The 24,122-nt window shown below is 54.2% G+C and overlaps 1 protein-coding gene across 2 annotated transcripts in view; it reads left to right on the top strand.

The window, feature by feature from the left end:
- Positions 1-18,549: 18,549 nt before the first annotated feature.
- The window catches only part of HDAC7 (histone deacetylase 7), a 35,874-nt gene continuing 30,301 nt past the window's right edge, over positions 18,550-24,122 (top strand). The window contains exon 1 of one of the 2 annotated variants that reach the window (XM_082349356.1): positions 18,550-18,570. Coding sequence is in view for 1 of the 2 variants with exons in the window: in XM_082349358.1 (XP_082205484.1) it covers positions 19,023-19,041 (19 nt within the window). In the remaining variant the exon portion in view is untranslated. Of the gene's footprint in view, positions 18,571-18,685; positions 19,042-24,122 lie in introns of those variants that run through there. The other variant, XM_082349358.1, reaches the window with a different exon arrangement.

The following is a 24,122-nucleotide window of genomic DNA, read 5'->3' as shown; positions in this document are numbered from 1 at the left end:
AGAGGAACACAAAATCTCCAGGGCTGTGTGTTACAATCAACTTTTCCAGGTAAACAGAGAGGAATGCACACACTTAGGAGAAAGTGATTTTAAGTTTTCACATTCCAAGTCTTGGGTCTACATCTGTGCTGTTCAGTAAGGTAGCTGCATGTGACTATTTACATTAAAATTCATTACAATTAAATAAAAGTAAACATTAAGCTCTTCAACTGCACTCGCCACATTTTCAGCACTCAATAGCCCCACGGCTATGGGAATGGACAGTGCAGATACTGAACATTTCCCTCATTGCAGAAAGTTCTATTGGACGGCATTGGTCTACACAATGCATTCTTATCTGGTCCTATGTTTGGATGGTATGTTGCTGCTGATCTGTTGGGCAGATGGCCACCAAGTGTTCGACACCATATAGAGGGTATTCAGGGAACATCCTCCCTTTACATCAAGCAATGCTGCAGCGGGACTGCCGTGAACACGTCTGCTCCTCAAAAGAGACATAAAGAAGAAACATCTCACAGATCATGAGGTTGATAGGCTCAGAGCTTCAGGTGGCATAAATACGTCAGCGCTGTTCCAGGAAATACTGATTCCTTCAGTCCTGGAGACAAGCAGACAGGGCCGGCCTGGAGCGACCAGATCCCTCAGGTCAGGGTCTCTAGCTCCTACTGGGGCTCCCTGGAAGCTGTCTATGCACCTTGGGTCTGTCTTGGGTCTGCCCCATGGCCCTGCAGGTGATGAGACTTTTCTCTCCAGCCGGGCTTGTAGAGACAAGGGTGATGAGTGACATCTGGCACTCCTAGTGCGGCCAAAGGGCTGCCTCTTCATGCCAACTAGCATCGCTGTGGGCAAGAAGCCTGCTGAAGGGGTCTGTGCTCCAACTGACCAAGAAGCACAGCAGGATGTGGAGCAGAGGCTGGGAGTGGTGACGGGGGGTTGTCACTGCTCCAGACAGCTGCTTGGAATCTCTGCACTCAGACATGCCGTATATGATATATGAGATGGTGTTGCAGGTCGGGTTCTGGGGAAGCCAACTCTGAAGTGTAGATGGGAGTGCAGGAAGTTTACTGGGGAGAGGTCTCAAGCTTGGGTGGCAGGGAAGAAAGTGGGATTGGGTAGAGGGAGAAGAGCTGCCAAGCAAACTCAGCAGACATCTCAACCAACCCTATGGGGAGCTCTGAAACTGGGATGGCCCTTTGGATTGCCCCAAGTTGAGGTGAGGGAGCCGGCTTTTACATTCTTACATCACCCGGTCCTTGGATGCAGGCTGTCCCCAGGAAAAGAGTTACCTCTTTTCAGCCAAGGGCAGGTAGGACTGGGGGTTGTTTCTTCACATTTTGTACAACCTGACGCCTTGGGGAGGGGCCAGAATGCTGCCAGGCCCTTCTTTTTGGCTCTAGGGAGGGGGTAGCAATAGTTCCTGGAGCTCACTCCAGAGGGGGTCGTTCCCAGCCTCTCCCCAGCTCTGGACTGTCTAGTGTTTTTTTTTTCCTCCCGAAGTCATGTTGAGCTTCACCACTAGGTGGTGCTACTGCCCTATAGGGCCAGGTTTGGGCTGCTCGCCGGGCCGCTCTCCCCCACTCCCTCCTCCCTCTACATCCTGCTCCTGCTTTTATCTCCGTGAAGGTGCCTGGCCTGCTGTGCCTGGGGCCTCTGAGCACCTTCCCTGCTGGTCCCACGTTCCCTCTGAGGTCCAGCTTGGTTGTGCAGTCCTTTCAGTGTCTCCAAGCACAAGTGTCTCCAAGTGTCACACTGAGCCCAGTGCTGGGGATACAGCGATGAATAGGACAGTCGCTGCCCCCCAAAAAGGTACAGTCCAGGGGGAGAAGGCAGACCTGCAAACAGGCCATCACCAAGCAGCACAAGCAGAAGCCGAACACTTAATGGCACAAACTGCTGGGTCCCTGTCCTGGCTCTCCCACTTGCTACCTTGTGTGACCTTGGGCAAGTGACTTGATATTTTTGAGCCTCAGAATCTTCATCTATACAATGGCAACAATAATAATACCTACTCCTAGGTTCGTGGTTGTGATATAATCTGTGTAAATCACTTTTCACAGTACCTGTGCTGCCAGCATCGTTATTAGGTTGCAGAGTGAAAGGGTGGTCAAATAAGTTTTCATTGCAAGTTGACATTGCTCCAGTCCTCTGACCACTGATCCTTGCTAGGCTCTCTGGACTGGCTCCAGGGGGATCTCTTTGACCACCGCCCCCCCCCCAACCCCCCGCCCATGCAGATCTCAGCCTCTGGAGCTATGAGCCCCTGCTCCGTGAATATCTACAGGGGCTGGGGAAGGCGTCATTGCTCCATGTGGCCACCAGGGGGCAGGTGTGCAACTTCATAAGCCAAATAGGCCCGAATTGAAACAGCCCGGCTGGAGAGAAAAGTGTGGGAAAGAGATGGGAAGGTAGGCACAGAAACACGGGGAACTCTAGTTAATACCCTCCCCGGCTTCTTTCAATTATGGTCTTTCTTTGCCAGCTTCGCTCCCTCAATGACCACCACCACCGACTTCACTGTACACACATTACCGACCCATAACTAACGTCAGTATTCTCTGGACGGAAGCGGTTCCTGTCCAGAGAGGGGGAAATCAAGATGAGCCTCAAGAATCAGGTTTGCTCCATGTATTTTTCGTGTCACAGTTTCTATTCGTTTACCCTGGCGTTCACTGGACCCATGTCCCCTTGGCGAGGTGCACAGCCAACATGATGCCGCCTGTCTGCCGCTCCAGGAAAACGTGTCATTGTCCAGACTGTGGGACTCGAGCCACGGCCACGTCCAACCACTTGCAGCTCTGACCGTGCACTCGGCAGGCTGCTTCCACACCAGCCCTTCTCAAACGTTTTGTTCTTTGGACCCCTATTTGGACTATTAAAAATAAAGAGCCCCCCAACCAAAGAGCTTTTGTTTATGTGGGTTATATCCATCAATATTAACCAGATTAGGAACTTAAATTGAGAAGAATTTTAAATACTCATTAAATTAAAAAAAAAACAATAATGAATCTAAGTTAACATAAATAATACAATTTTTGTTAAAGGTAACAAAACAAATTTAGTGACAAGGTATTGTTTGACAGTTTTGCAAATCTCTTTGATATCTGGCTTCATAGAAGGCAGCTAGATTCTCATAATTGGTTCTGCGTTCCATCTGTTCGGGTATCACACAAGATGGAAACCTTGGGAGACTCCTCTGTACACAAGTGAGAGAATGAGAGTTAAAACGGCAAATGATGTCTTAGTATTATTATGAAAGTAGCTTTGACCTTGCAAAGCCCCTGAATGGGGCTCAGGGATCCACAGGGGTCCCCAGCCTACACTCTGAGACCCACACTGCACACTTTTCTAGGCCTTGTTTCCTTGGCCAGACATGCCCCACCCTGTTCTCCATCCCCCAGTTTTCTCAACTCAGCAAACTCCTCCTGCTCCTTCAGTTTCCAGCTCAGGCTTCATCTCTTGCACAAATTCTTCCCTGAACTTCACAATGCTGTACCCTCCCTTGCCCCATCTGGGTAGAATGGTGCGCCCACTCTATGGTAGAATGAAGTGTACATTGTTGTGTGTTTTAAATTTCTGGTTTGCCTTCGGGGCTCCCTACCAGACTGGAACAAAGGAGGGATTCCATAAATGTAGCTGAATAAATACATGAATGAACGAATGAGTATGAGGCAATGTGCCGCCCACTTCTGTCAGCATCTAAAAGATCTGATCTTCACAATAGATGTCAAATTAAAAAAAAAAAATTCTGCTTGGGTCCCTGCTGGAAGATGAAATGCAAACAGACTTATGCAAATTTCAGCACCTTCCCCTAACTTTGGAAACTGAGAAGTTAAGTCCCTGTGGCTTCAGAACCCACATGCTAACTACCTCTCCCTACAGCACCTGCCATATCTCCCTCATTCTGCATGTGGATGGTTGGGTTTTTGGTCCAAAATGCAGAATTTAGCATTGATCCCTATTCATATCTATCTGATTTGATTTCTCCCACATTTTAGCCTGCTCAAATCTTTTGAATCTTCATTTTGTCATCCAACATTCTGACCATCCCTCCTGGCCTTGCATCTTCCAAAACTTTGCTCCACAGACCACGTACAGAGCTGGCTAAGACAGAGCCCAGACGATGCCTTCTTGCAGGTTGACACTAGCGCACTGACCAGACTTGGGACAGGGTCCCTACCAGAGGGACTTGACTTTGGTTCAGTTGTTCAAGACCTCCCTGGGAGAAAGGGAAGGGGTGGGTAATGAGATTGAGTCTTGGGGAGGCGAGTGGATGCCTTGCAAAAACCCAGGCATCCATGGGAATTTGGGAAACTTGGCAATGCTCCCACAACCCCTCCCTCTCCAGGACCCAACAGTCTTACCCCAAGTCTGAACAGATTCTTATAGAATTAGACCAGATCTGAGCCAAGGCTCAGGGATCCAGGGATACCTGATATAGGGGATGCAGGAAGGGGTGGATCAAGTGTCAAATTCCAAGCTGGATTGTTCTGCAAATACTGTCTGAGCTGGACTCAGGGAAGAAAGGCATAGTCTCCTTCATAGATTTTGGTTAGTGAGAGGGGAAGGTAGTGGGCAGTGGGCAGAACTCTCCTGAGGCATCCATACCTCAGTGAGAAATGGAGAAGTCACATGCAGCCCAGCCTGGCAGCCCTTATTTAGCTCAGCGGGATCTCCCCATTGTCCTCTTCACTTGCACTCAGACTTCTACAGGGCATCTGGAAAGGCCCTTGCCACCCTGACCCAACCCCATCTAATTACAAATCCTGTGAACACCTGTGGCAGCCAGCATGGGGCAAGGGCAAGGTGAGGTGAAGTGAGTGCAGGGGCCCCAACTGTGTCTGCACCTGGCTCCTGTTTCTCTATTTGTCTCCCAGGAAGGCCAGGTAGAGCAAGCCGCCCATCAGAAAAGGCTCATCCCAGGCCAACCCAGCCTGGGTGCAGAGGACCATAAGCAACCGGGTTCAGGGTGTCGGGGAAACCCCTTCCCGCTGTCCCCTTTGTTTCCCCCAGCCCCACAGATTTAAATTTCTTCCCCTCTCCCACCCTGGAGCCCTAGGAGAGCAGCCGGGAGGAGATGGTGAAACAGCCCTGGGTGATAAAGTGGGGATGGGGAGAAGTGATAAAGGGGATGGGAACGAAGCCAGCCCCACTTCCTCTCTGATAGGGACCCCGCCCCGAGGGGCTCCTGCCTTCTGCTGCGTTCACAGGAAGGCCTTGAGGTGGCGGAGGAGTGGATGGGAGGGGAGCCGAGGGAGCACTGTCGGTGGGCAGGATGTCAGTAGACTTGGGAGAGGACCGTTCACTTGGTTGTTGGTTCTTTCGGATGCTCCCCACCGCTGTCTCCACCGCGGGCCTGCAGGGGCTGGGCTGTGGGCACGGAGGCAAAGGGAGCCCAGGTGCTCCCTCACACCGCCCCCTGCCCACTCCACACCACTCCCAGCCTTGAGGGAAGCAGCCACGGTGGTGAAGGATGACTCCTGATACCACCTGTCACTAGCTGTGTAACTTGGGAGCAATGACTTGAGCCCTCTGGGTCTCGGTTTCCCCACCTATGAACAGGGTCTTTGTGAAGCGAATGGGAGGAAGCTTGCAGGGCCTCCTCTAGGGGAGCAGGTGAGAATAGCAGAAGCTGCAATGAGGGGGAGCAGGATTTGAACTACCTGCCGGACTGCTGGCGGCTGGACTTGTTCTGTCTCTCTTCTACAGAGCAAAGATACTAGCTGTACTCACTTGGGAGGTGTTGTGAAAAGTAAATAAGTGAACACACAGCATTTAGACTTGGGTCTGGTGCGCAGTAAGTGCTTGGTGACTATTAGTCTTGGTTATTAAAACTTTCATCACTCTCTCAGGGATCCTCTCCTCTCCTCAGTCATCCTCCTCCCAACATACACACATCCTGAGTCAGGACTAGAGGAGGTGGCAGTTGGGACTCACAGGTGGACTCCTCTTGTGAAAGACCCAGCCCTGCTCAAGCCACCCAAGGAGGGGGAGGGCTGGGCCCACGGCACCCTGTTCCAGGCCCGGGCTCTGCTCCCTCCCATTATCTCCTCCTGCAAAGCCTCCTCCACCCATCAACCCCCAACAGAGATTACAGACCCTCAACTGTCTCCAACTGCCCTGATTCAGGATGAGGCTGGACCCTTGCCACGCCACACACACCCCATCCCCCCCGGCCACCCCACCTCTGTCCCGAGGTGGAGGGAGGCCGCCTGCTTCTCGGGGAGCTGTGGGAGCAAGGGGGGGGATGGCCAGGAGGACACGGCCCCCACCCCTGGGCTGCCTGCAGAGCTCAGGAGGAAAGGGGGAGAGATCTCAAAGGCCCCCAGGCTTCCTCTGTCTGTCTTATTTCGGCCTCTCTGCATCTCCAGGCCGCGTCTGCAGTTTCTGCCTCCCTCTCTCTCTCTCTCTCTCTCTCTCTCAGGCTGCTCTTCCCCCCACGCCCAGAGCACACCTGGCTCCTCACATCAGATAACCCAACCACAGCAGCCCGGCCCGCTTCCAGCAGCCCCTCCTCGCCCCCTGCCCTCTTCCTCCCCCGCCTCCTCCACCTTGTAGCTCCCTGACTCACCTAGATTTCCCTGGGGAGGGCTGGGGAGGGGTCCCCAAAGCCGTAAAGCCTTACTATTTAATGAGGGTGTGAGAAGACTACTCCTTTTCCTGCCCCCCAACACACACACACGCGCACGCACACACACACGCACGCATGCACACGCGCACGCACACACATGCACACGCACGCACGCGCTCGCACACGCGTGCACGCACACACACGCACACACACATGCACATGCACGCACACTGGAAACTCTATACCCCCTTGCCCTGTTGGAAACAGAATGAAGGGGAGGGAGGGACCTAGGGGCCAACCTTGAGGTACGAGGAAAATCCAGCTTGAGGAAGTAGGGGGCGGGGGTCGCAGAAAGGGGTTCCATAGCTCCCCGCTTCTAGGCCAAGAGAAGCTTCTTCCCTTTTCCTGCTTGTGTGAGCTCATCCGGAGTCTCAGCGGGGCCTGCCTCAGGCCGGGGTCCGAGCTGGGGAAGTGGGTGGACACAGTCTGGGCCGTTCACAGTCCCAGCCCCTGCCTCCTACTCCCCAGAAAAGGCCGGGTAGGGACGAGCTAGGGGTGGGGACCCCGTGGAGGAAGAGGTGCTGAGAGTGTGGGGTGCCGGGCTTGGGGAGAGCTGGTCAAGATATTGTGGGAGGGGGCGGAGTGGGACACAGGAGGGAGTGGGACAGGGACCGGCGGGTGCCTGGGCGCTGAGGCTGGACGTTTTCATGCCTCTTGACAACAGGTGAATCATAGGCAAATTATGTGGAAATAATGGCATAAATAAAAATGTGTTATTTCAAGGCCCCAGTGTGCGTTGCTGGAAGAGAGCTGAGGGGGGCGGGACAAGAGGCTGCCCAGGCCGGATGGTGCCTGTAGTTGGGGGCCCAGGTGGAGTTCCCGTGGGGGGCAGTGGAGGTGATGGCCCACTCATGTCTCTTGTCACCTTCGGGGTGATATGAAACAGCAGGTGGCCAACCACAGCCTGCCAAACCCTCCCCCAGGGCAGAGTGGCCCTCACACACCCTAAGCTCCCTGGTGATCCCCCCAACCTTCCCCTAACCTCCCTGGGGCCACTGCTACCCACACACATTGTTCCCTGCCCCAGTGCCTGCTCTTGGCTCCTGTCCTCTTGGGACTGTCCCTCCAGGCCCAGCACAGGGTCTTGCCCTGAGCAGGGACACAGGAGCCAACCAAGCTCCAGGGGCCTTCAGTGAACAGAGCACCCCTGGAACCCAGACAGGGAATCTGGGCCTTTTGCATCTGGAGGGTGCTGAGCTAATACCCGTAGTGACCTAACAACTGGCACATGGACAGAGCCCAGTAAATATACCTGCTAGAGGAATGAGTTCAAGACCTCCATCAGGTCATCAGGGCACCCCCTGTAGCCTAATCTAGGCTTCTGGTCAACCCTCATCCCCGTTCTCCATAGCTCTTCACAATGTTGACAGTTATTAAACGACTCGAAAACCGTGTGCCTTCACACCACCCGACACAGTCACTACCTGTTACTCGTATTTCCTCTCAATCTTTTCCTCTGTGCCTATGTCGGGTTTCTTTAAACACAGTTGCCATCACCGGGCATGTAGAAATCTGTATTCTCTTGCCATGCTATGTCACATTCAAAACATCTTTTCAAATGTTTCATAATTTTCTATTGAGTGGAAATATAATTTGCTTCACAATTTTCCAGTTGTAGGTGTTAAAATTGTTTCTCATTTTCCATATGGTAAAGAATGTGGTGATGAGCATTATTATGCACAGATTCCACTCGCCGCGCCCTGAATTTTGGTTATAGAAATCTAGTTTAGGGTACTTTGGGTGGGGTTATTGAGCCAAAGGGTAAAAACATCTTCTAGCTCTTACTATATATTGCCAAATTGATATCAAAAGAAGTTACACCACCAATAACAACATGTACATTTCACCACATTCTCACTAATGTTTGAAAACGGTGCCTGCCTTCATCTTGTTTTAATTGGCATTACTTAGATGGCGATCGGGTTGAATGTTCCCCTACCTTTGCTTACTGGCTGTGTTTCCTCTTTCCCTGAAGAGTCGTTTCTGTGCTTTGAGCTTGAGTCCACCCCTGTTTCAGTGTTTATTACCAATTTGTGTGAGGTGAGCTCTCTCTATAAGGATTTTAAAGCATCGTCCATTGCAATCGAGTGCAGATCTCTCCTTCGTGATGTTCTCCCCACTTTGGATTCTGACATGGCGCGTCCTCTTGCTTCATTTAAACCTCTGACTGCTCCCTCTCTGCTCTCACCGATAATCCCTGGTATTTATTTGTCCTTCCCTCCTCTTCTGAGCTCCGGAGAGCAACTGTCCACTCAACTTCCCCCTGACCATCCCACCAGCACCTCAGTCCATGTGTCCACAGCTTGACTCTGTTTTTTTCCTCCAGGTTTGCTTCTCCCCCCATATTCCCTAACTCTGCTGCCCGAGGACCTTTGGGTGGTGTTCAGAAGGAGAAAGAGGAGCGCAGAGGCTAGCCTACCTGAAGAGGAAATGAGATTCTATCAACTTTCAGCTTAAGAGGACCAGGGTTGGGAAGAGGAGGAGGCGGCCAGTTGTCTAGGGAGATGTCACTCTGTGACTCAGTCTCCTTGCTTGCCTGTATACTGGGACCGGTTCCAGGTCTAGAGACAGATTCTTGAAAGCCAAAGTGGGCGGCCTTCCTCCTAGAGCAAATTAACCCTTGGCATTGACCTCACTGGCCTCGTCCTCCACTTCTCGAGCCTCTTCCCCAGCAAGGGACTAGAAGGGCTGAAGAGGAGGTTAAGGGACTGTTGTCTAAACCTCTGCTGCTCGATACAGTAGCCACTAGGCACAGGTGCTATCAAGCACCTGAAACACGGCTACGACGTACTACAAGTGTAAAATACACACTGGATTTCCAAGAGGTAGTATGAAAAAAGAATGTAAAACGTCTCATTAACATTTTTTTGTTTTGATTGCAGGCTGGAATGATGTTTTTACATATATTAGGTTAAATAAATATACTATTAAAATGAACTTCACTGATGTATTTTTACTTTTATTTTTTGAGAAAATTTAAACTTACACACATGGTTCCCATTCTGTTTCTATTGGGCGGTGCACGTCCAGCCCCTCCTAGCAGGCAAAATGCGGGGCTCCAGGCTGAGTGGCTCCAATGAGGGCTCATGACAGATACAGACACAGACCCACTGGAGATGTGGGCCAGCTGAACGTCGAATCAGATGTAACCAACCAGGCAGTGGCCAGTCTCCCCCAGGCAAGGCAAAGCAAAGCAACATTTCCTGGACAACTTTCATCCTGGACCTCATGAGGCCCCCTTAGCTGGCTCTCGGCTCTACAGAGCTTGTTCCCGTGGACAAGTTAGTCCAGGAAAAATAGTCCCCCAGAGCTTTGGATCTCCCCACCTCAATAGTTCATGGGGAAGTTGTCCATCATTCCACTGGGGCCAGGCCCTGGGCCCCTCTCTAGAAGGCTGGAATCATCCTTCCTTTTGTCTAGAGCCCTCTCTCCCACCCACTCGGGCTTAGGCTCAGCCCACCTGTGCGCTGGGAGGGGATGAGAGAGGATGGTGGGCCTCTAGATACACCGGCTGGGCCACAGACATATTTTATGCTCCATTTCTAATGTCTGTCCTTCCTGTTGTCCCACTGATAGAAAAACAGAAAGGGAACAGGAGGTGGCTGGGTTGGCAGGCACAACTCACTGGGCTGCCCTGCTCTGTCCCATCCTCCCTTGCCCGGGCCCCAGCTGAGCCATAGGAGGGCACCAGGGGCTGGGGCCACAGTCTGCGTGGGCCTGCCCCTCTTCTCCCCCCCCACCCCAGCCTAGAAGACTCCACCTCTCCCAGGTCCTGGCTGGGATCCGAAGGCCCCAGGCAAGTGGGGGAAGGGGAGCCACTCCTACTTTCCCAGCAGCTGCTGCTGCCTCTTCCTGTTTTGCTAAAACTTTGGCTCTGGACCCGAGGGGTTGGGGGAAGTCGCCAGCCGCTCCCGCCCCCCCAAAGGTCAACCTCATCCCCCTGGTCCTCTTAGCTAGTTATTTATAGCCCCCCAGGCCCTGACTGAGGAGCTAGATCTCTCCTCCGTCAAATGTCAGCAGCTGTGGCCATTGCCCCAGGGATGTAGCCAGATGTGCAGATCACTCCAGATGTGCAGTGCCAGGATTTGGGAGAGCAGGCGAGGCCCCTTCTTCAGTTGGTGTGGGCAATCCCTGCAGCCTGGTTCAGGGTCCCCCTCCTCAACTCTGAGTCAATAACCCCTGAGTATGGGGACGGGGTTGGGGGCGGGGGGTTGGTCGGGGAAGGTCCCACATATCTTCTCCACTCCCACAGCCCGGCTCCCAGAGGGGACAGCTAGGGCTATAGACCTGTTTGGATTTCTTTGCGTAAATGAGGTCAGTACTCATTTTGAGACTGAATTTGTAGGGGAAAACTGCGGTTTAGAGGGACAGAAGGGACGGGATGCTATCTTCTATTACTAACGTCAGCATCGGGCTCCGTCCCTGACAGCCCGGCGGACAGCAGGCTGCACACTGGGCACTTCACGTCCTGGTCAGTCCTCACAACAACCCTAATATGGCAGGCACTTCATATCCCCGTTTGCAGATGAGGAAACCGAGACATTCCAGCCCGAACAGCTTGACTCCAGAGTCTCAGTTTTAACCACAGTACAACACAGCCTCCCTCAGCCCGTCCTCTGTGGGTTTTAAATGGTTCCTTGAAAGTTCTGTGCAGAGAAGACTGGAGCCCAGCTTCAGGGTCTGCCCAAGGGGAGAGCGGCTGTCTCTCTGCCTCCTGTCCCCTCCTACCTCTGCCGCTCAGGCCGAGCTAGAATGAGGGATGCGAGGATGGGGCAGAGACTACTACAATCACCGCCGTTCCAGGCACAGAGCAGGACCACTGCCCTCGCCCACAAGGACCCAATGGCCCGTCAGGTCCCTTCCAATGTGGTGCGTCCATGACTCTGTGAACCCATCAACCCTTGCAGCATCAGTGGTGGAGTCCCTCCTCTGACAGTTTTCTCCATTCCAGGCTCTTTTCTTTGGCTGTATCCTGCTCTCCAGGAGATGATGAATTCCCCAGGGATAGGGACTGCGGTTGCCTTTGCCTCTGTGCCCAAGAACCTGGCTTGGGCAGAGGAGATGCTCAATAAATAAGACATTATACTCAATGAAAACGAGTATAGTGGTGGTTGTATGTGGGTGGGTACTTCAAGGCTGCAGTAAGGATGCTCCCACTCATGCCCCTGCATAGCTACCCTCACCCCATTTTACCCTCCCCTCAGCTCATAGCTCCTTTCCTACACACAGGGGCTACTAGTCCAAATCCACCCTAAAAGACACTCCTGGGGAAGACAGGTGAGTGTTCTTAGGCCAGGACCTCCTCAAGGTCCTTCCTAGAGATTCCGGGGCCAGAGGTAAGTGTCTCCAAAGAGGAACCATTAAGGTTGGTAACAAGGTAAGATCCTGCCCTCCAGCCAATACAGCCACAGGGGCTACAGAGGGCCCTGCTGGGGGCACGTAGCAAGGCTGAACTCCCGAGCCCACCGGTGGGTGGACTGCAGCATCCCTACAGGGGCCACTGGAGCGAGTAATTGTGAGCTGGCTGCAGAAAGGCATTTTGCAACTCAGACGAATTTCTTCTCGTTCACGATTAGGGTATGGCCCAGTGGCTGCCTCCCTGACCGTAATCTCTGCTGGCACAGGCATCTCGGGGCTGGGCAGTGCAGGCTGGGGAAGGAGCGCTGACCTAGAAGCTGGGATGCCTGAGTTCTCTGCCTGCTCCCCGCCACGGATTAACCATCACATCTCCGGCGGGGAGACTGGGTCCTCGGTTTCCTCATCTATAAAGGGGTGGTTTGATTAGATCAGAACGTCCCAAAGCTAACCACATCTTAGAATTCCCTGGGGGTCTGCAGATTACTAGGTACCCTCCGCCACTCCGAAGAGTCTGATGCAGACTGTGAGAGAGCCCCAGAATCTGTTTTTCACAGGTTCTTCCACATGACTTTGATATAATGTCAGGTTTGGGGGGAGCCTACAGCCTAGATAATCTTATAAATCACTTGCAGCTCTTAGAAGCAAAGATTCTAGTAAATGGAATGGCCATAACAAGAGGTTTTGGTGTTGCGGGGTTTTATCAGAGGGCAAGTGATGAGTGGTTTATTTCATCATCACCGTCAATTACTGTTTTTTTCCAGTTTTATTGAGATATAATTGACATACAGCATTGTATAAGGTGTACAGCATGATGATTTGATTCACATCCATCATAAAATGATTATCACAAGTTTAGTGAACATGCATCATTTCATATAGACACAAAATTAAAGAAATAGAAAAAAAAGTTTTTTTCCTGTGATGAGAAGTCAGGATTTACTCTCTTAATAATTTTCATAGATATAAAGCATATATAAAGCAGTATTAATTACATACATCATGTTGCACATTATCATTATATCCCTGGTACTTATTTATCTTATTACTGGAAGTCTGTAACTTTCGACTACCTTCCTCCAATTCCACCTCCCTCCAACCCTCCACCCCTCACACCCACCCCCTGCCTCTGGTGACCACAAATCTGACCTCTTTTTCTAGGAGCTTGTTTGTGTGTTTGTTTTGAAGTATAATTTACCTACAACACTATGTTAGTTCCTGTTATCGAACGCGGTGTTTCGATATTTCAATTTTCAATATTCCGACCATCATCATCACTATTACTATTATTATTTTGCCGCTGGCATTATTGTTATGGAGGGACATGGCAGTGCCCCCATCTGCCTGTTTCTGTCACTAACAGGGCTCTGGCTTGGAGGGGCCCTTGCTTACCCCCAGGCTGGAGTGGAGCTGGGAGAGAGGGGAAGGGAGGAATGGGCCGTCCCTGTAGGTGGGGCCTCTTGGCCAGGGGATCTTTCTGTCTCTCTCTCCTGGGTGGAGTTTGGCTGGATGGGCTCTGGCACCCGCCTCTGGAGCTGGGAGAGGATCTTCCCATCCATGTTCCTCCCCCACTTTCAGTCTCAGTGGCCTCAGCCCTGGGGACTGCCCCCTTCTCCTCCTCCTGTCCCCATTTCCTCCCCAGGCTCCCTCAGTCCTCACCAACCTCATTCCTAAGCCTCACTAATCTGTTTGCTACCCTCTGCTTCCTTGCCTCGCCCTTGCACATGCCATTCTCTCTACCTGGAATGTCACCCCCTCTCCCCACGCCGATTCACATTTCTGGGCTCTTTCAAAACCCAGCCAAAACTCACCAACTTCATTTAGGCTGTGATCTGCTCAGGTCTTTCCTCTTTGTCATGTACTCATTTGCACTCGAAATAACACGATCAGAAAACTGCTTTAGACTCAGAAAAATAAGTAGAGATGATCTAAACCAGCTCTCCCATTTGATAGATGAGAAACCAACCTGAGGCCCAGAGAGGTCTTAACTTGGCCAAGATCACATAGTAGTGAGATTTTTTGAAATAGTTGGCTTCACAAGAGGCTTTCAAATATTTTATGTGTTTTATTTTATTTCCTCAATACAATGTGATCAATATGAGGGCAGAGGCTGTGTTTTTGTTTTCATTTTTGCTTTTGTTTTTTATCTCCACTATGGTGTGTGTGTGTGCATGGGGGGGGGGGGCGGCAATTGTAATAGTTCTAAAACTCAAAGTGGTACAAATTTTTGCATATATTATTCATATGATCTCAGAACAGCCCTGTGAGGTAGGTAACCAAGGCCTTGCTATTTTACAGAGCAGGAAACTGAGACTTAGAAACGTTTGACCCAGGAAGTTAATGGCAGAACTCAAGTTCCCTGCCTCCTAGTCCCAGCCCAGGGCCCTGACACCCACGATGCTCTCCTGAGGTTCCTGGCTGGGACCTGGAGTAGCCAAGGGGGTGGCCTTTGCCATCTTCCTCATTCATTGTGCACTCTTCACCTTGGGGTTGAGGAGACCTTGCCTTTGGCTTCCTGCCCCTCCCCATCCTGTCCCACTGCTTTCTCCTTGTGTCCCCCCATGGCATGGTTGGCACATAGACACATACACGTATATACTCAGAACTGCAGGTGTCTAGGGCAACAGACCACAGGGGAAACCACATCACCTTTGTTGACACTGGAGGGAGGTAGGGGGACAGGGAAGGAACTTGCTTAGTTCTCTCCACCTGCCTCTGTCCCCACAGTCATCTCACCTCCCAGCTCAGGCTATCTGAACTTGTAGCCATGCCCCAGCCTCTTCTTGATTTATCTATCCAATTCTGGCCCAGGAGGATGTATGGCCTCTTCTGTCAGATCCTAAAATCCTGGATGGGAGTCTGCCTAACTGCACCCCAAAGCCATACCCCTCAATCCTAGCCAGAATATTTACATGGCTCCTCTGATCCCTCCTGGGCAATGTAGCAGACAAAGGTGGGAACCAGGGATGAGAGGACGAGGCTGGGGTCAGTGAGGAAGGAAACCTGGCATCTAGAATGTCACTCCTAGATGAGCGGGACCTCTAGTGACCAGGCTGCACTGGAGCAGGAGACCTGATTGCAGCTTCTGCACTGTTTTGACCTGCTAGAAGAAACTGCACAGGCTCTGAATCAGGCATGTTTGGGATTAAGTCACTTACTGGTTCTGTGGCCTTGGGCAAATCATTTCGTCTTTCTGAGCTTTAGTTTGCTAACTAAAACAAAGGGGATAATAATGAGATATAAGTGAAAGGGCCTTGAACAGCACATGATACAAAAAAGATGCTCAGTAAATCCTAATTACCCTCCCTCCCTTCCTTCCTTCCTTCCTTCCTTCCACTTGTTATATCTGACCCCATGAAACCCTTTATGGAGTTGGGGATGTACCGCCCCTATTTATATGGAAGTCCAAATCCTGCGTGTTGGCATCTGATTCTAGGTTCAGAAACTGGAATGCAATGCCCAGCCCGCCCAAGGAAGTGCTGGCCCTCTGAGACCTCACCCCGGTCAGGGATGAACACCTTCTGATTGGCCTTGTGGAGAGTGTGGGGGAAGTGCGGGTTAGGGGAGGGATTGTGGCTTCAGCTTCCACATCTAGAAAGCTGGGTCAGGAGTGGTCTCAGAGGCCTGAGGTTTAGACCAGAAGACTTTGGATGGAGCTTTGAACCCTGGCACAAGGTGGCCACCCAATAACACTCATTGAATAAATGAATGGCCTCATCACTTACTAGCTGTGTATCTTTGGTCAGGTTTCTCAACTGTTACGAGCCGTACTTTAATCACAAGCATAACAAGGATAACTGTGAAGAATAAATGATCTAATGTTTGCCAGGGGGATGGCATAGGGCTGCTACATGGAAAATAGTCAGTGAAAGGTAGCTAAGTAAGGGGAGGAGAGAAGAAGGAGAAAGAGAATGTCAAGTAGACCCAGAGCCCCAAAGAAAGCAGAAGGCGGGTGCCCTCAGGCTTTGTACTGGCCAGAGACTCAAGGAAGATGCCAGGGACCCAAGGCAGGTCCTATGGGACTAATCTCTTCTGCTAGGTGCTTACTTGAGCTGTCTGTGAGAGGTCTGGACTCAAGAGCCTTTAAAAAAAAAAACAAAAAACCTCCCCATGGTAACCAGGGTAGAGGAGAGAGAGGTAGCCTGCACTTTTCTGCCTCATGTCTCTTTCCTGGAGGCTCTCTAACACATCCCAGTAAGGGACGTGTGATTTAGAAACTGGCTTAAGACTTGTCCTCTGGGTGGGGGATGGGGGGATGGTCAGTAAAGGGGCAAAAGAAGGAGGGGTACAGTCCAGCTTCCTGGTTGTAGGACTCACCTGCTGTCTTTCTCTCTGCCTAGACTTCGGGGGCAGGGAGTTGTGGTGTGTGTAGAAAGCCACGTGCTGGGTGATGTGGGGACAGGCAGAGGCAGGAGGAGATACCCTTTGTGCTCGAATCTCTTGGAACTCAGTGATTAGGTCAAAAAGAAAAAGAAAACTCACAAATACATGAATGATGCACATGATAGAAATGAGCAAACAAAGGCCTGATTTCAGTCCAGAAATAACTACCGGAGTCCTGGGGGGGGTGTCAGGAGGGGGCATTGTGAGGCTAAAGGAGAGAAAAAGCAGGGGAGAGGCTGGGAGTCTGAAGCAGCCAAGCCATTTTTCTGGAGGCTGTGGGCAAGGAGAGGGATTCAATTAGGAAGGGGGGAAGGGGGGGGGCTGGGAAAAACACACCTGAGGTGGAAGAACTTGTGTCTTTCAGAGTCAGTATGGGGAGTCATGGGGGAAAAAAGGTATATTGGGGGTGTCCAGCTGGAGGATGGTCCTTGAAGGCCATGAACATCTGTTCCAATTCAACAAATAACTCAAGAGGGAGCCTGAATTCTGTGCAAGGCACTCAGCAAGACACTACAAGGAATGCACCCATGACTAAGGCCATAGCTGGGCTCAGGGGATGACCACTCTTGAACATTCTTGGGAAGGATGAGAGAGTTGAGACAAGTATACAGTGGGTGACAGTCAAAGTACAGAGAAAGATTGACAAGGTGCTGGAGTGGGGTCCTTAGAGGGAAGGAAAGACTCTCTCTGGCTATGGGAATCAGGGAAAGGCTCCTGGAGAAGGTGATATAGACCTTGAGGATTGGACAGATTTCAACAGGAGGAGAAAGGGGCTGGGAGGGAACGCGCTGAGCCAAAGTAGGGGAATGGGAAAGCATGAGGACGCAATGGGGAGCAGCCAGTAGCCCAGTATGGCTGAAATAATAATAGTAATAAAAGCAACTAACATCAGTGAGCACTAAGTACCAGGAGGTACTGAGCAGAACAGCAGAAGGGGCGGGAAGAGAGAGAGAGATGCGTGTAGTGTGGTGCCGTGTCGTAGGAGACCTTGGATGCCAGGAAAGGGGTCTGTGAGGATAAGTGAACAAGCGCAGAGGGGTTGGACCTGCCTGCTGAGTGAGTGCTGGGACCAGGATAAGGCCTGAAGTAGGAAGCAGGAGCAACAGGTGGTGAGGCCGGAGCCGGTCTGGCGGGAGCAAGGAGTCTATGGTCATATTGGACCTTGGCACGGCCAAGCCCTCCTAGGCCACTGGGACTCTTGCTTCTAATCTGACATGGCTCCACCTCTGGCTCAGCCTCAATTTCTTCTTCTTCTTCTGTAGAATCCTGGGACTCTGGCTTCCCAGGACCGAGGGAGGCAGGATGGGGTCGGAGGGAAGCTGCGCTCTGCCTTCTAGCAGTGAGGCCCCCAGCGCTGGAGAGCCCAGCGTTTCCGTTGCAGACCTCTCCCCTTCCCGGGAGCCGCTGTGCCTCTGACCCAGCAGATTGCCAACGGCTACAGGGCTGATAGACCAGGCCGGGAAGCACAATGGCGAGGGCCTCAGCCCCTGACCCCTGACTCTGACCTTCTGGTCCCGCTAAAAGGGAGGGGGGGCAGGGAGGGCTGCTGCGTAAAGCCAGCCCGGAGCTGAGTTTATTAGCTGAGGGAGGGCTGGAGGCGGCTGCATTCCGACTCACAGACTGGAACATTTCTGTGATCCGCTGTAATGCACTGGGAGACACTGGGCACATTGCTGAAGTTTGACTCATAGGGACCGGGAGGGGGAAAGTAGGGGGGAGGGTGGTGGGGGGAGAGGAATGGGAGGAAGAGAGGAAGAGGAGAGGAGGGAAGGAAATCCCTTGAGAAATTTCTTTAAAAAAAGGAAACTTTGAAAATCCGCACCACCCCCACCCCCTTTTTCTTTTAATAGGAACAGGCTGGACCCTTCGATTCCCCTCAGCTGGCGAGGTCGGGGGTGGGGGGGGGGGAGGTGGCAGAGGGGGAGGGCTGGGCAGTGATTCAAATCAGATCCTGGAACTTTCCTCAGGCAAGTCGTGCTTGGGGCGGGGGGCGGGGGTGTCTGTCTGGTACTCCTCGCCGGGACTGGGGACTCCACGCGTGTCCCGCTGTCCCCCTGTGTAGCTGTTGGCTGGTGGGCCGTACGTGTGTGTGCTTGTGAGCGCGGGGGTCCTCCCCTGCAGAGTGTCTGTGTGAACGAGTCTGCCCCGGGTAAACATGGATGTGTGCTCGCGTACGTGGTGTCTGCGAGGGTGCGTGCGCTCAGGTATCTGAGTTTCCGGGAATTGTGCGCGGGTCGCTGCGCCGCGCGGCGGCCGGGGCTGGGCGGCAGCGCGGCGTCCGCGGGCGGGTCGGGGCCGCGTCCCACGTTCCGGGTTCGGCGCTGCCTCTCCGCGAGCCGGCCGCGCGGGGTGTCCGCCGCCCGCCAGCCCGGGCGCCGCGCCGTGTCTGCGAGGTGGTGTGTCCCCGGGCCGCGAGCGCCGGCCCCCTCCCTCCCCTCCCCCTTGGCCCGCTCTCAGACTCAGATAAAGCATTTCCTTCCATTGTCATCCTACCCGGCCGGCCGGGCTGCCAGGGCCCTCCCCCTCCCGGCCCCCTCCCTTCCTCTCGCCGTCTCACAGTCGCTCCGCAGCCTCCGGCGACCGGGGGGATGTGAGGCCGGCGCCCCAGCCCCCCGCCCCGCCATGAGCCCCCCGCTCTGAGGGCCCCGGCCCCTGGATGCACAGCCCCGGCGCTGGTGAGTACTGGGCTGCCGCCCCCCGCCCGCCCCGCCCTGCGCGCGGCACCCAGCGCCGCCCGCCCGGGCTCGGGCTCCGGCTCGGGCTCCGGCTCGGGCTCCGGGCGGCCCCGCGGGCCCGGCCCGGCGTGCGCGCCCCCCGACCGTGCCCGCCCCGCCCGTCTCCGCGGGGCTCTGGCAGGCTCCCGGCCCGGGCTGGTTCCGGGGCCGGAGGGTTCGGGCCTCCAGCGGGGCGCCCACATCCGCCAGCCGCGGGGCAGCGACAGGCCCGAGGGAGGGAGTTGGAGGCCCCGGGCCGCCGGTGCGCGGGCCCGGCGTCCCATCACCCCCGTTTGCGGGGAGAACGGACCGGGGGACCCGGGAGCGAGGGACGGCTGCCGCGGCCCCGGGAGGGGGCGGTGCTCCGGGGCGGAAGATTGGGAAGCGCAGGGCAAAGGGCAGGACCCATTGAGTTGGAGCCGGGCTCTTAGCCCCGGACATCAGCGCCCCCATCCCGCGAATCCCGGCCGGACCGTACTCCGACCCTTCCGCTGGGAAGAGTGATCCCTGGGAGGGAGGGTCTCTGACAGCGAGGTTTCTCTCAGCACCGCCCCCGCCCCCCACCTTTGCTCACCCCATCATGGTGAAGAGACACCTGTGCCCGAGTGAGCTGCGGCGCTGCTGGAGGGGCGCGGGAAGATGGTGACCGCAGGCTGTGTAGTGAGTGGTGGGGGACAGGATGTGTGCCCCCAAGCCTGCGGTCTGTTGGTCCTGGGGAGTAAGAGCAGGCGGCAAATCTGGCAGCTGGGCTGGGCCCTGACGCCCAGAGTTTCTAGGCCTGTGGGCTGAGAGAGAGAGACCTCCGGGGCTTGCAGGCCACCCAGCTCCCCCTACCCCCATTTCCTTCCCTCCCGCTGCCCAGGCTACCCATTCGGATCTGACCTTGCCAGCCACTGGTGCTCCTCCCGCCAAGTCCAGGCCATCCCCCGTCCCTGCTGGCTGTCCTGCATTCCCCAGAGGCCTCCCCCTGCATCTGGACACTGGCTGTCTTGCTGCTGCCCATCCCTCCCCACACCCTCATTCAACATCTGCTTGAGGCCCAGCTCTGCCTACCAGTTTCAGTGGCCCTGCTGGGGACTCAACATCTGGATTCATCAGCCTGTTCCCTGGACTTGCACCTGGATCCATGGGAACCTTCCTAAGACCCCTGCCCAGCCACTGGGCTGAAAGAAAAGAGAATGTGACTCAGTTTCCTACCTCCTAATGGGCCACCTTAGTGGCCCATTTCTCCCCCATAGGACCCCACGGGCCAGGTCCTCCAAGTGGTTTAGGCCGCTGCACACTCACACTCCTCTCCTCATACCAGCCCTCTTGGAAGCTCCTTCTCCAGCCTCTGCCAGACATCTCTTACCTCCTCATTGCTCAGCACGTCAACCGCCCTACTCTGCTCTGTTCCCTCTACCCACCTGAATTAATAAGTAAGCTTCCTCCTCTGTGGAGTCGCTTCTGGGGAAACTAAGGCGCAAAGCAGTCTTGCTGTGTTGTTCCCAGTGACCCTGGATTGGAACCAGGTCCTGGACCTGCTGAGACTCCTCCCCTGCCTTTCGTCCCCTCATGTTTCTCGTCCCTGGCTTGGCCAGGCTCAGAGCTGCTTCTTGGTATAACATCTGGAATTGGCCCCGGGAAGTGTTCTCCCGAGGTCTCTGCGTTCCTTAGCTTGAGCCCAGGGGTGGGCGTCTCTCTGGCCACCAAGTCTTAAGCTGTGATCCTGAGGCTGAGAAGGTTGCATTCAGATCTTGCACTGACTGTGCCAAGAATCTAAACTGGGGTCACTCCGCTTGGACGCTGAAGCTCAGTTTCCCCATCAGTAAAATGACCACAGAGGAGGAGATGGATCGGTGGGGGCTATCATGCCCCCCACTTCCTTCAGGAATCATGGACCCCAGCTTTCATCCTGCTCTGGGAATGAGAGTTGGAACCTTCTCTTCGTCCATCCTCTCCTCAATTCGGATATGAAGCCCTTGGAAGTGAGAAACGCACGTGTGATGGGCGTAGGGAGTGGGGACCCTCCGGTAGCTGCAGGCGTCCTTGCCCAAGGCCAAAACCTGCGTAACCCCTGCCATCTCTGTGCCTTCCTTCTCCTGACCTTTCCTTGTAAGAGCTAGTAATTTTGAAGTTGGCAGGGGTCTGAGAGAAGATGAGCTAATGCAAGGCCCAGGGTCACCCAGCCAGGGAATGGCAGGCTGAGCAGGGCTGGGACCAGACCTTCTAACTGCCCGTGCCCATTCTCCTGGCCTTCTCCTCCCCTGGTCTGGCTCAGGTCCTGCCCACGCCCCCGTCACGCCTCGGCCCTGACCTGTCCTCAGTCGGCGTTGAGACTGGGGCCTGTAGTGGGGTGTGGGGTATTGCTGGAAACAGGGCCGGGGTAAGGCGTGGGAGCTGGCCTCTGTCCTCCCCAAGGCTCCGGGACTGTGCGTTTATGTGTTGGATTTGTTCACTAGATGGGGCACTTCCTCTGGGGCAGGAAGCTTTGATTTCCTGTGGTGGGGATGCTGGTAGGATTAGGAGCGGGGGACTCAGCTCTGGGCCATCCCTGATGTTGTTGTTTGGAACCAAAAGGGGCAGAGTTTCTGCATAAGGCTGCTTTCCCTAACCCAGGGGAGGCAGGAAGGAGAGCAATGGTGAGGAGGCCTAGGCTAAGGCCAGAATAGGAGCCAGAGAAGGAGGCCAAGAAGGCAATGAGATGGGGGGTGGGCAACACAGCAGGAAGCCTGGTCAGCAGGTGACCCTGCCGGGTATTGTGTTTCCCTGTGATATTTCCCCCTGTTTCTGTGGCAACCTTCCCTGGGGGACCCAGGCTTTCGAGCTGCAGGAAAGTGCCCCCAGACAGCCCTTTCCTTAGAGGTCTGAGTATTAGGAGGAGTCCCTCAATCTGGCCACCTCCCTTGCCATTTTGGCTCCCTAGGCCCAGGGCTTGGGAATCTAGGCAAGTGGGTTGAGTGAACACTGGGGGTCGGGGTCGGGGGCTGGGCTGGGTGGAGGCCCTTTTGCACCTCCTGGGGGGGACAGGGAAGAGAGGGCCTGCTGGACTTCGGGGAGGGCTCCGTGCCTCCCCTCATCCCATCTCCCCACTGTCCTCCAGCAGCTCTCCCCCTTCGAGGGGGAGCTGGACAGCATGCTGCCTGGGGCAAGGGGTGGGGGGTGGCAGAGGCGGGAGGGATGTTTTCATCAGCAGAGCATAGCTCCTTTGGTCCTGGACCAGTTCCCAGAGGCAAAATAAATTCAGGATAGTGTCTGTTTAGTGTGGGTCAACACGTGATGGGTGTGTGTGCACACTGGGTATGTGGTGGTGGGCCTGCATGTGTGCCCCTGGGCTGTGTATGCAGAGGTGATCCCGTGGCAATTTGTGATCCATGTGGTGACTCTTTGTTGGGTGTCTGGGGGACGTGCACACGTGTAGTACAGATGTGTGTCGTCTGTAGAGTTGTGCACCTTTGCAATTCATGGCTCTGCGTGGGGTATATGGACACATTTTGGGGGGATGTATGCCTGTGCAGGAGTGGCTTTTTTAATAGAAGTCCAGGTATTTGCTGGAAAGCGTTTTCATCCCTCCTCAAATGCCGGTTCCCGGAGCATTTGCTTTAGAGTCACCTGGGAATGTATTAAAAATAAAGATCTTCAGGCCCCATTCTAGATAGACTCAGGATCTGCAGGGGTGGGGCCTGGGAATCTGGAGTTTGACATGTGCTTCAGTGAGCTGGTGCAAAGCCGTGTTTGAGGACCACCAATCTCTTCATATTTTCTTTTGAGGAAACTGAGACCCACAGAAGGTATGTGGTTTGTCCAAGGACACAGGGATATTAAGAGGAAGGACCAGGACAAAATTCAAGCCTTTCAAGACCAGTCCAGGACCTACCCATGCGTCCTCTGCGTGTGCATTTGTGTACATGTCCATACTCAGCGTGATGCCGTGGACCAAATGGGACTGGTGCGGATGCTTACTGGGCCTTGACCTTTTCCCTGGGGTCCCGGGCTTCCTGACCTTGCTCTTCCTGTTACATCCTGCTTCCTCCTCCCTGGGGAAATCCTGGAACTGTTGCTTGTCAATCCTAAGAGTGAGGTTGGCAACCAGAAGGCCCCCTTTACTGAGCCAGGCACTCAGCTATTTAGTTACCCATTGGATGCTTACTGAGCCTTGCTGTGTGCCAGGTCCCAGGCACAGATACACAGTGGACACAGAGGCAGGGCATCTGACCTCAGGGAACTTCCACTCTAGTGGAGGAGACAGTAAGACAAGTAAGCAAGTAAAGAAATGAGTATATACATCTAGTTACCCATTGCGATAAACCCTAAGAAGGAAATGAACCAGGTGCGGCAATAGAGAATAACAAGGTGGCACTTCCTTAGATAGGGCGGCCAGGGGAGGCCTGCTTGAGAAGTGACATCGATGCCTGCTCTCACCTCCCCCGACTAGAAGTGAGCCCTCAGAGCTTCTGAGCCATTCTTGGCAACCGCCTGGATCCAGGTGAGAGACCTGGGCTGAGCGCTGGCAGAGGATTGGAGCCCAATCGCCAGCCTTTTGCCTGGCATGGAACAGCAGGGTCTTGGCTGCTCAAGCAGTCCCCAGAGGCTGGCAGAAGGGGAGAGGAGGAGGGGGAGCTGGACAGGGCTGGACCCAGCCTGCTTCGGCGCTTGGGGGAGCAGCCTCTTTCCCTTCGCAGGGCCGAGTCCAGGGCCCTGTCGACATGTCGGGTGTTGGGAAGGCGGCAGCCTCTCTCAAGTGCCAGCCCATTCCTGACCCTCCTGCCTCACCTTCCTCCCACCTCGTTCCCTTCCTCCCCATCTCCCCACCCTACAACTCCAGTGCCAAGTCCCTCCCCTCTTGGTCTAGCCTGGCTGCCTCTGGCCACTGGGATTTATGTACCTGGCTCAGGAATCACTGAGGAGAGAGGGGGGTCAAGGCTTAGAGAGGAGCTGGGCCCTGGAAGAGAGGACACACCAGAAAGAAGGGCTGGGGCAGGGGCCAGCGAGGACAGGGCAAAGGGAGGGCCGAGGCTGGCCGAGCAGGGGGCCGAGCAGGGGGCCGGGGCCGGAGAGAGGGA

The sequence above is a fragment of the Balaenoptera borealis genome (assembly GCF_965194805.1).
Source record: "Balaenoptera borealis genome assembly, chromosome: 13".
Lineage (NCBI taxonomy): Eukaryota > Metazoa > Chordata > Mammalia > Artiodactyla > Balaenopteridae > Balaenoptera > Balaenoptera borealis.
This window is presented reverse-complemented; position numbering and strand designations above follow the sequence as displayed.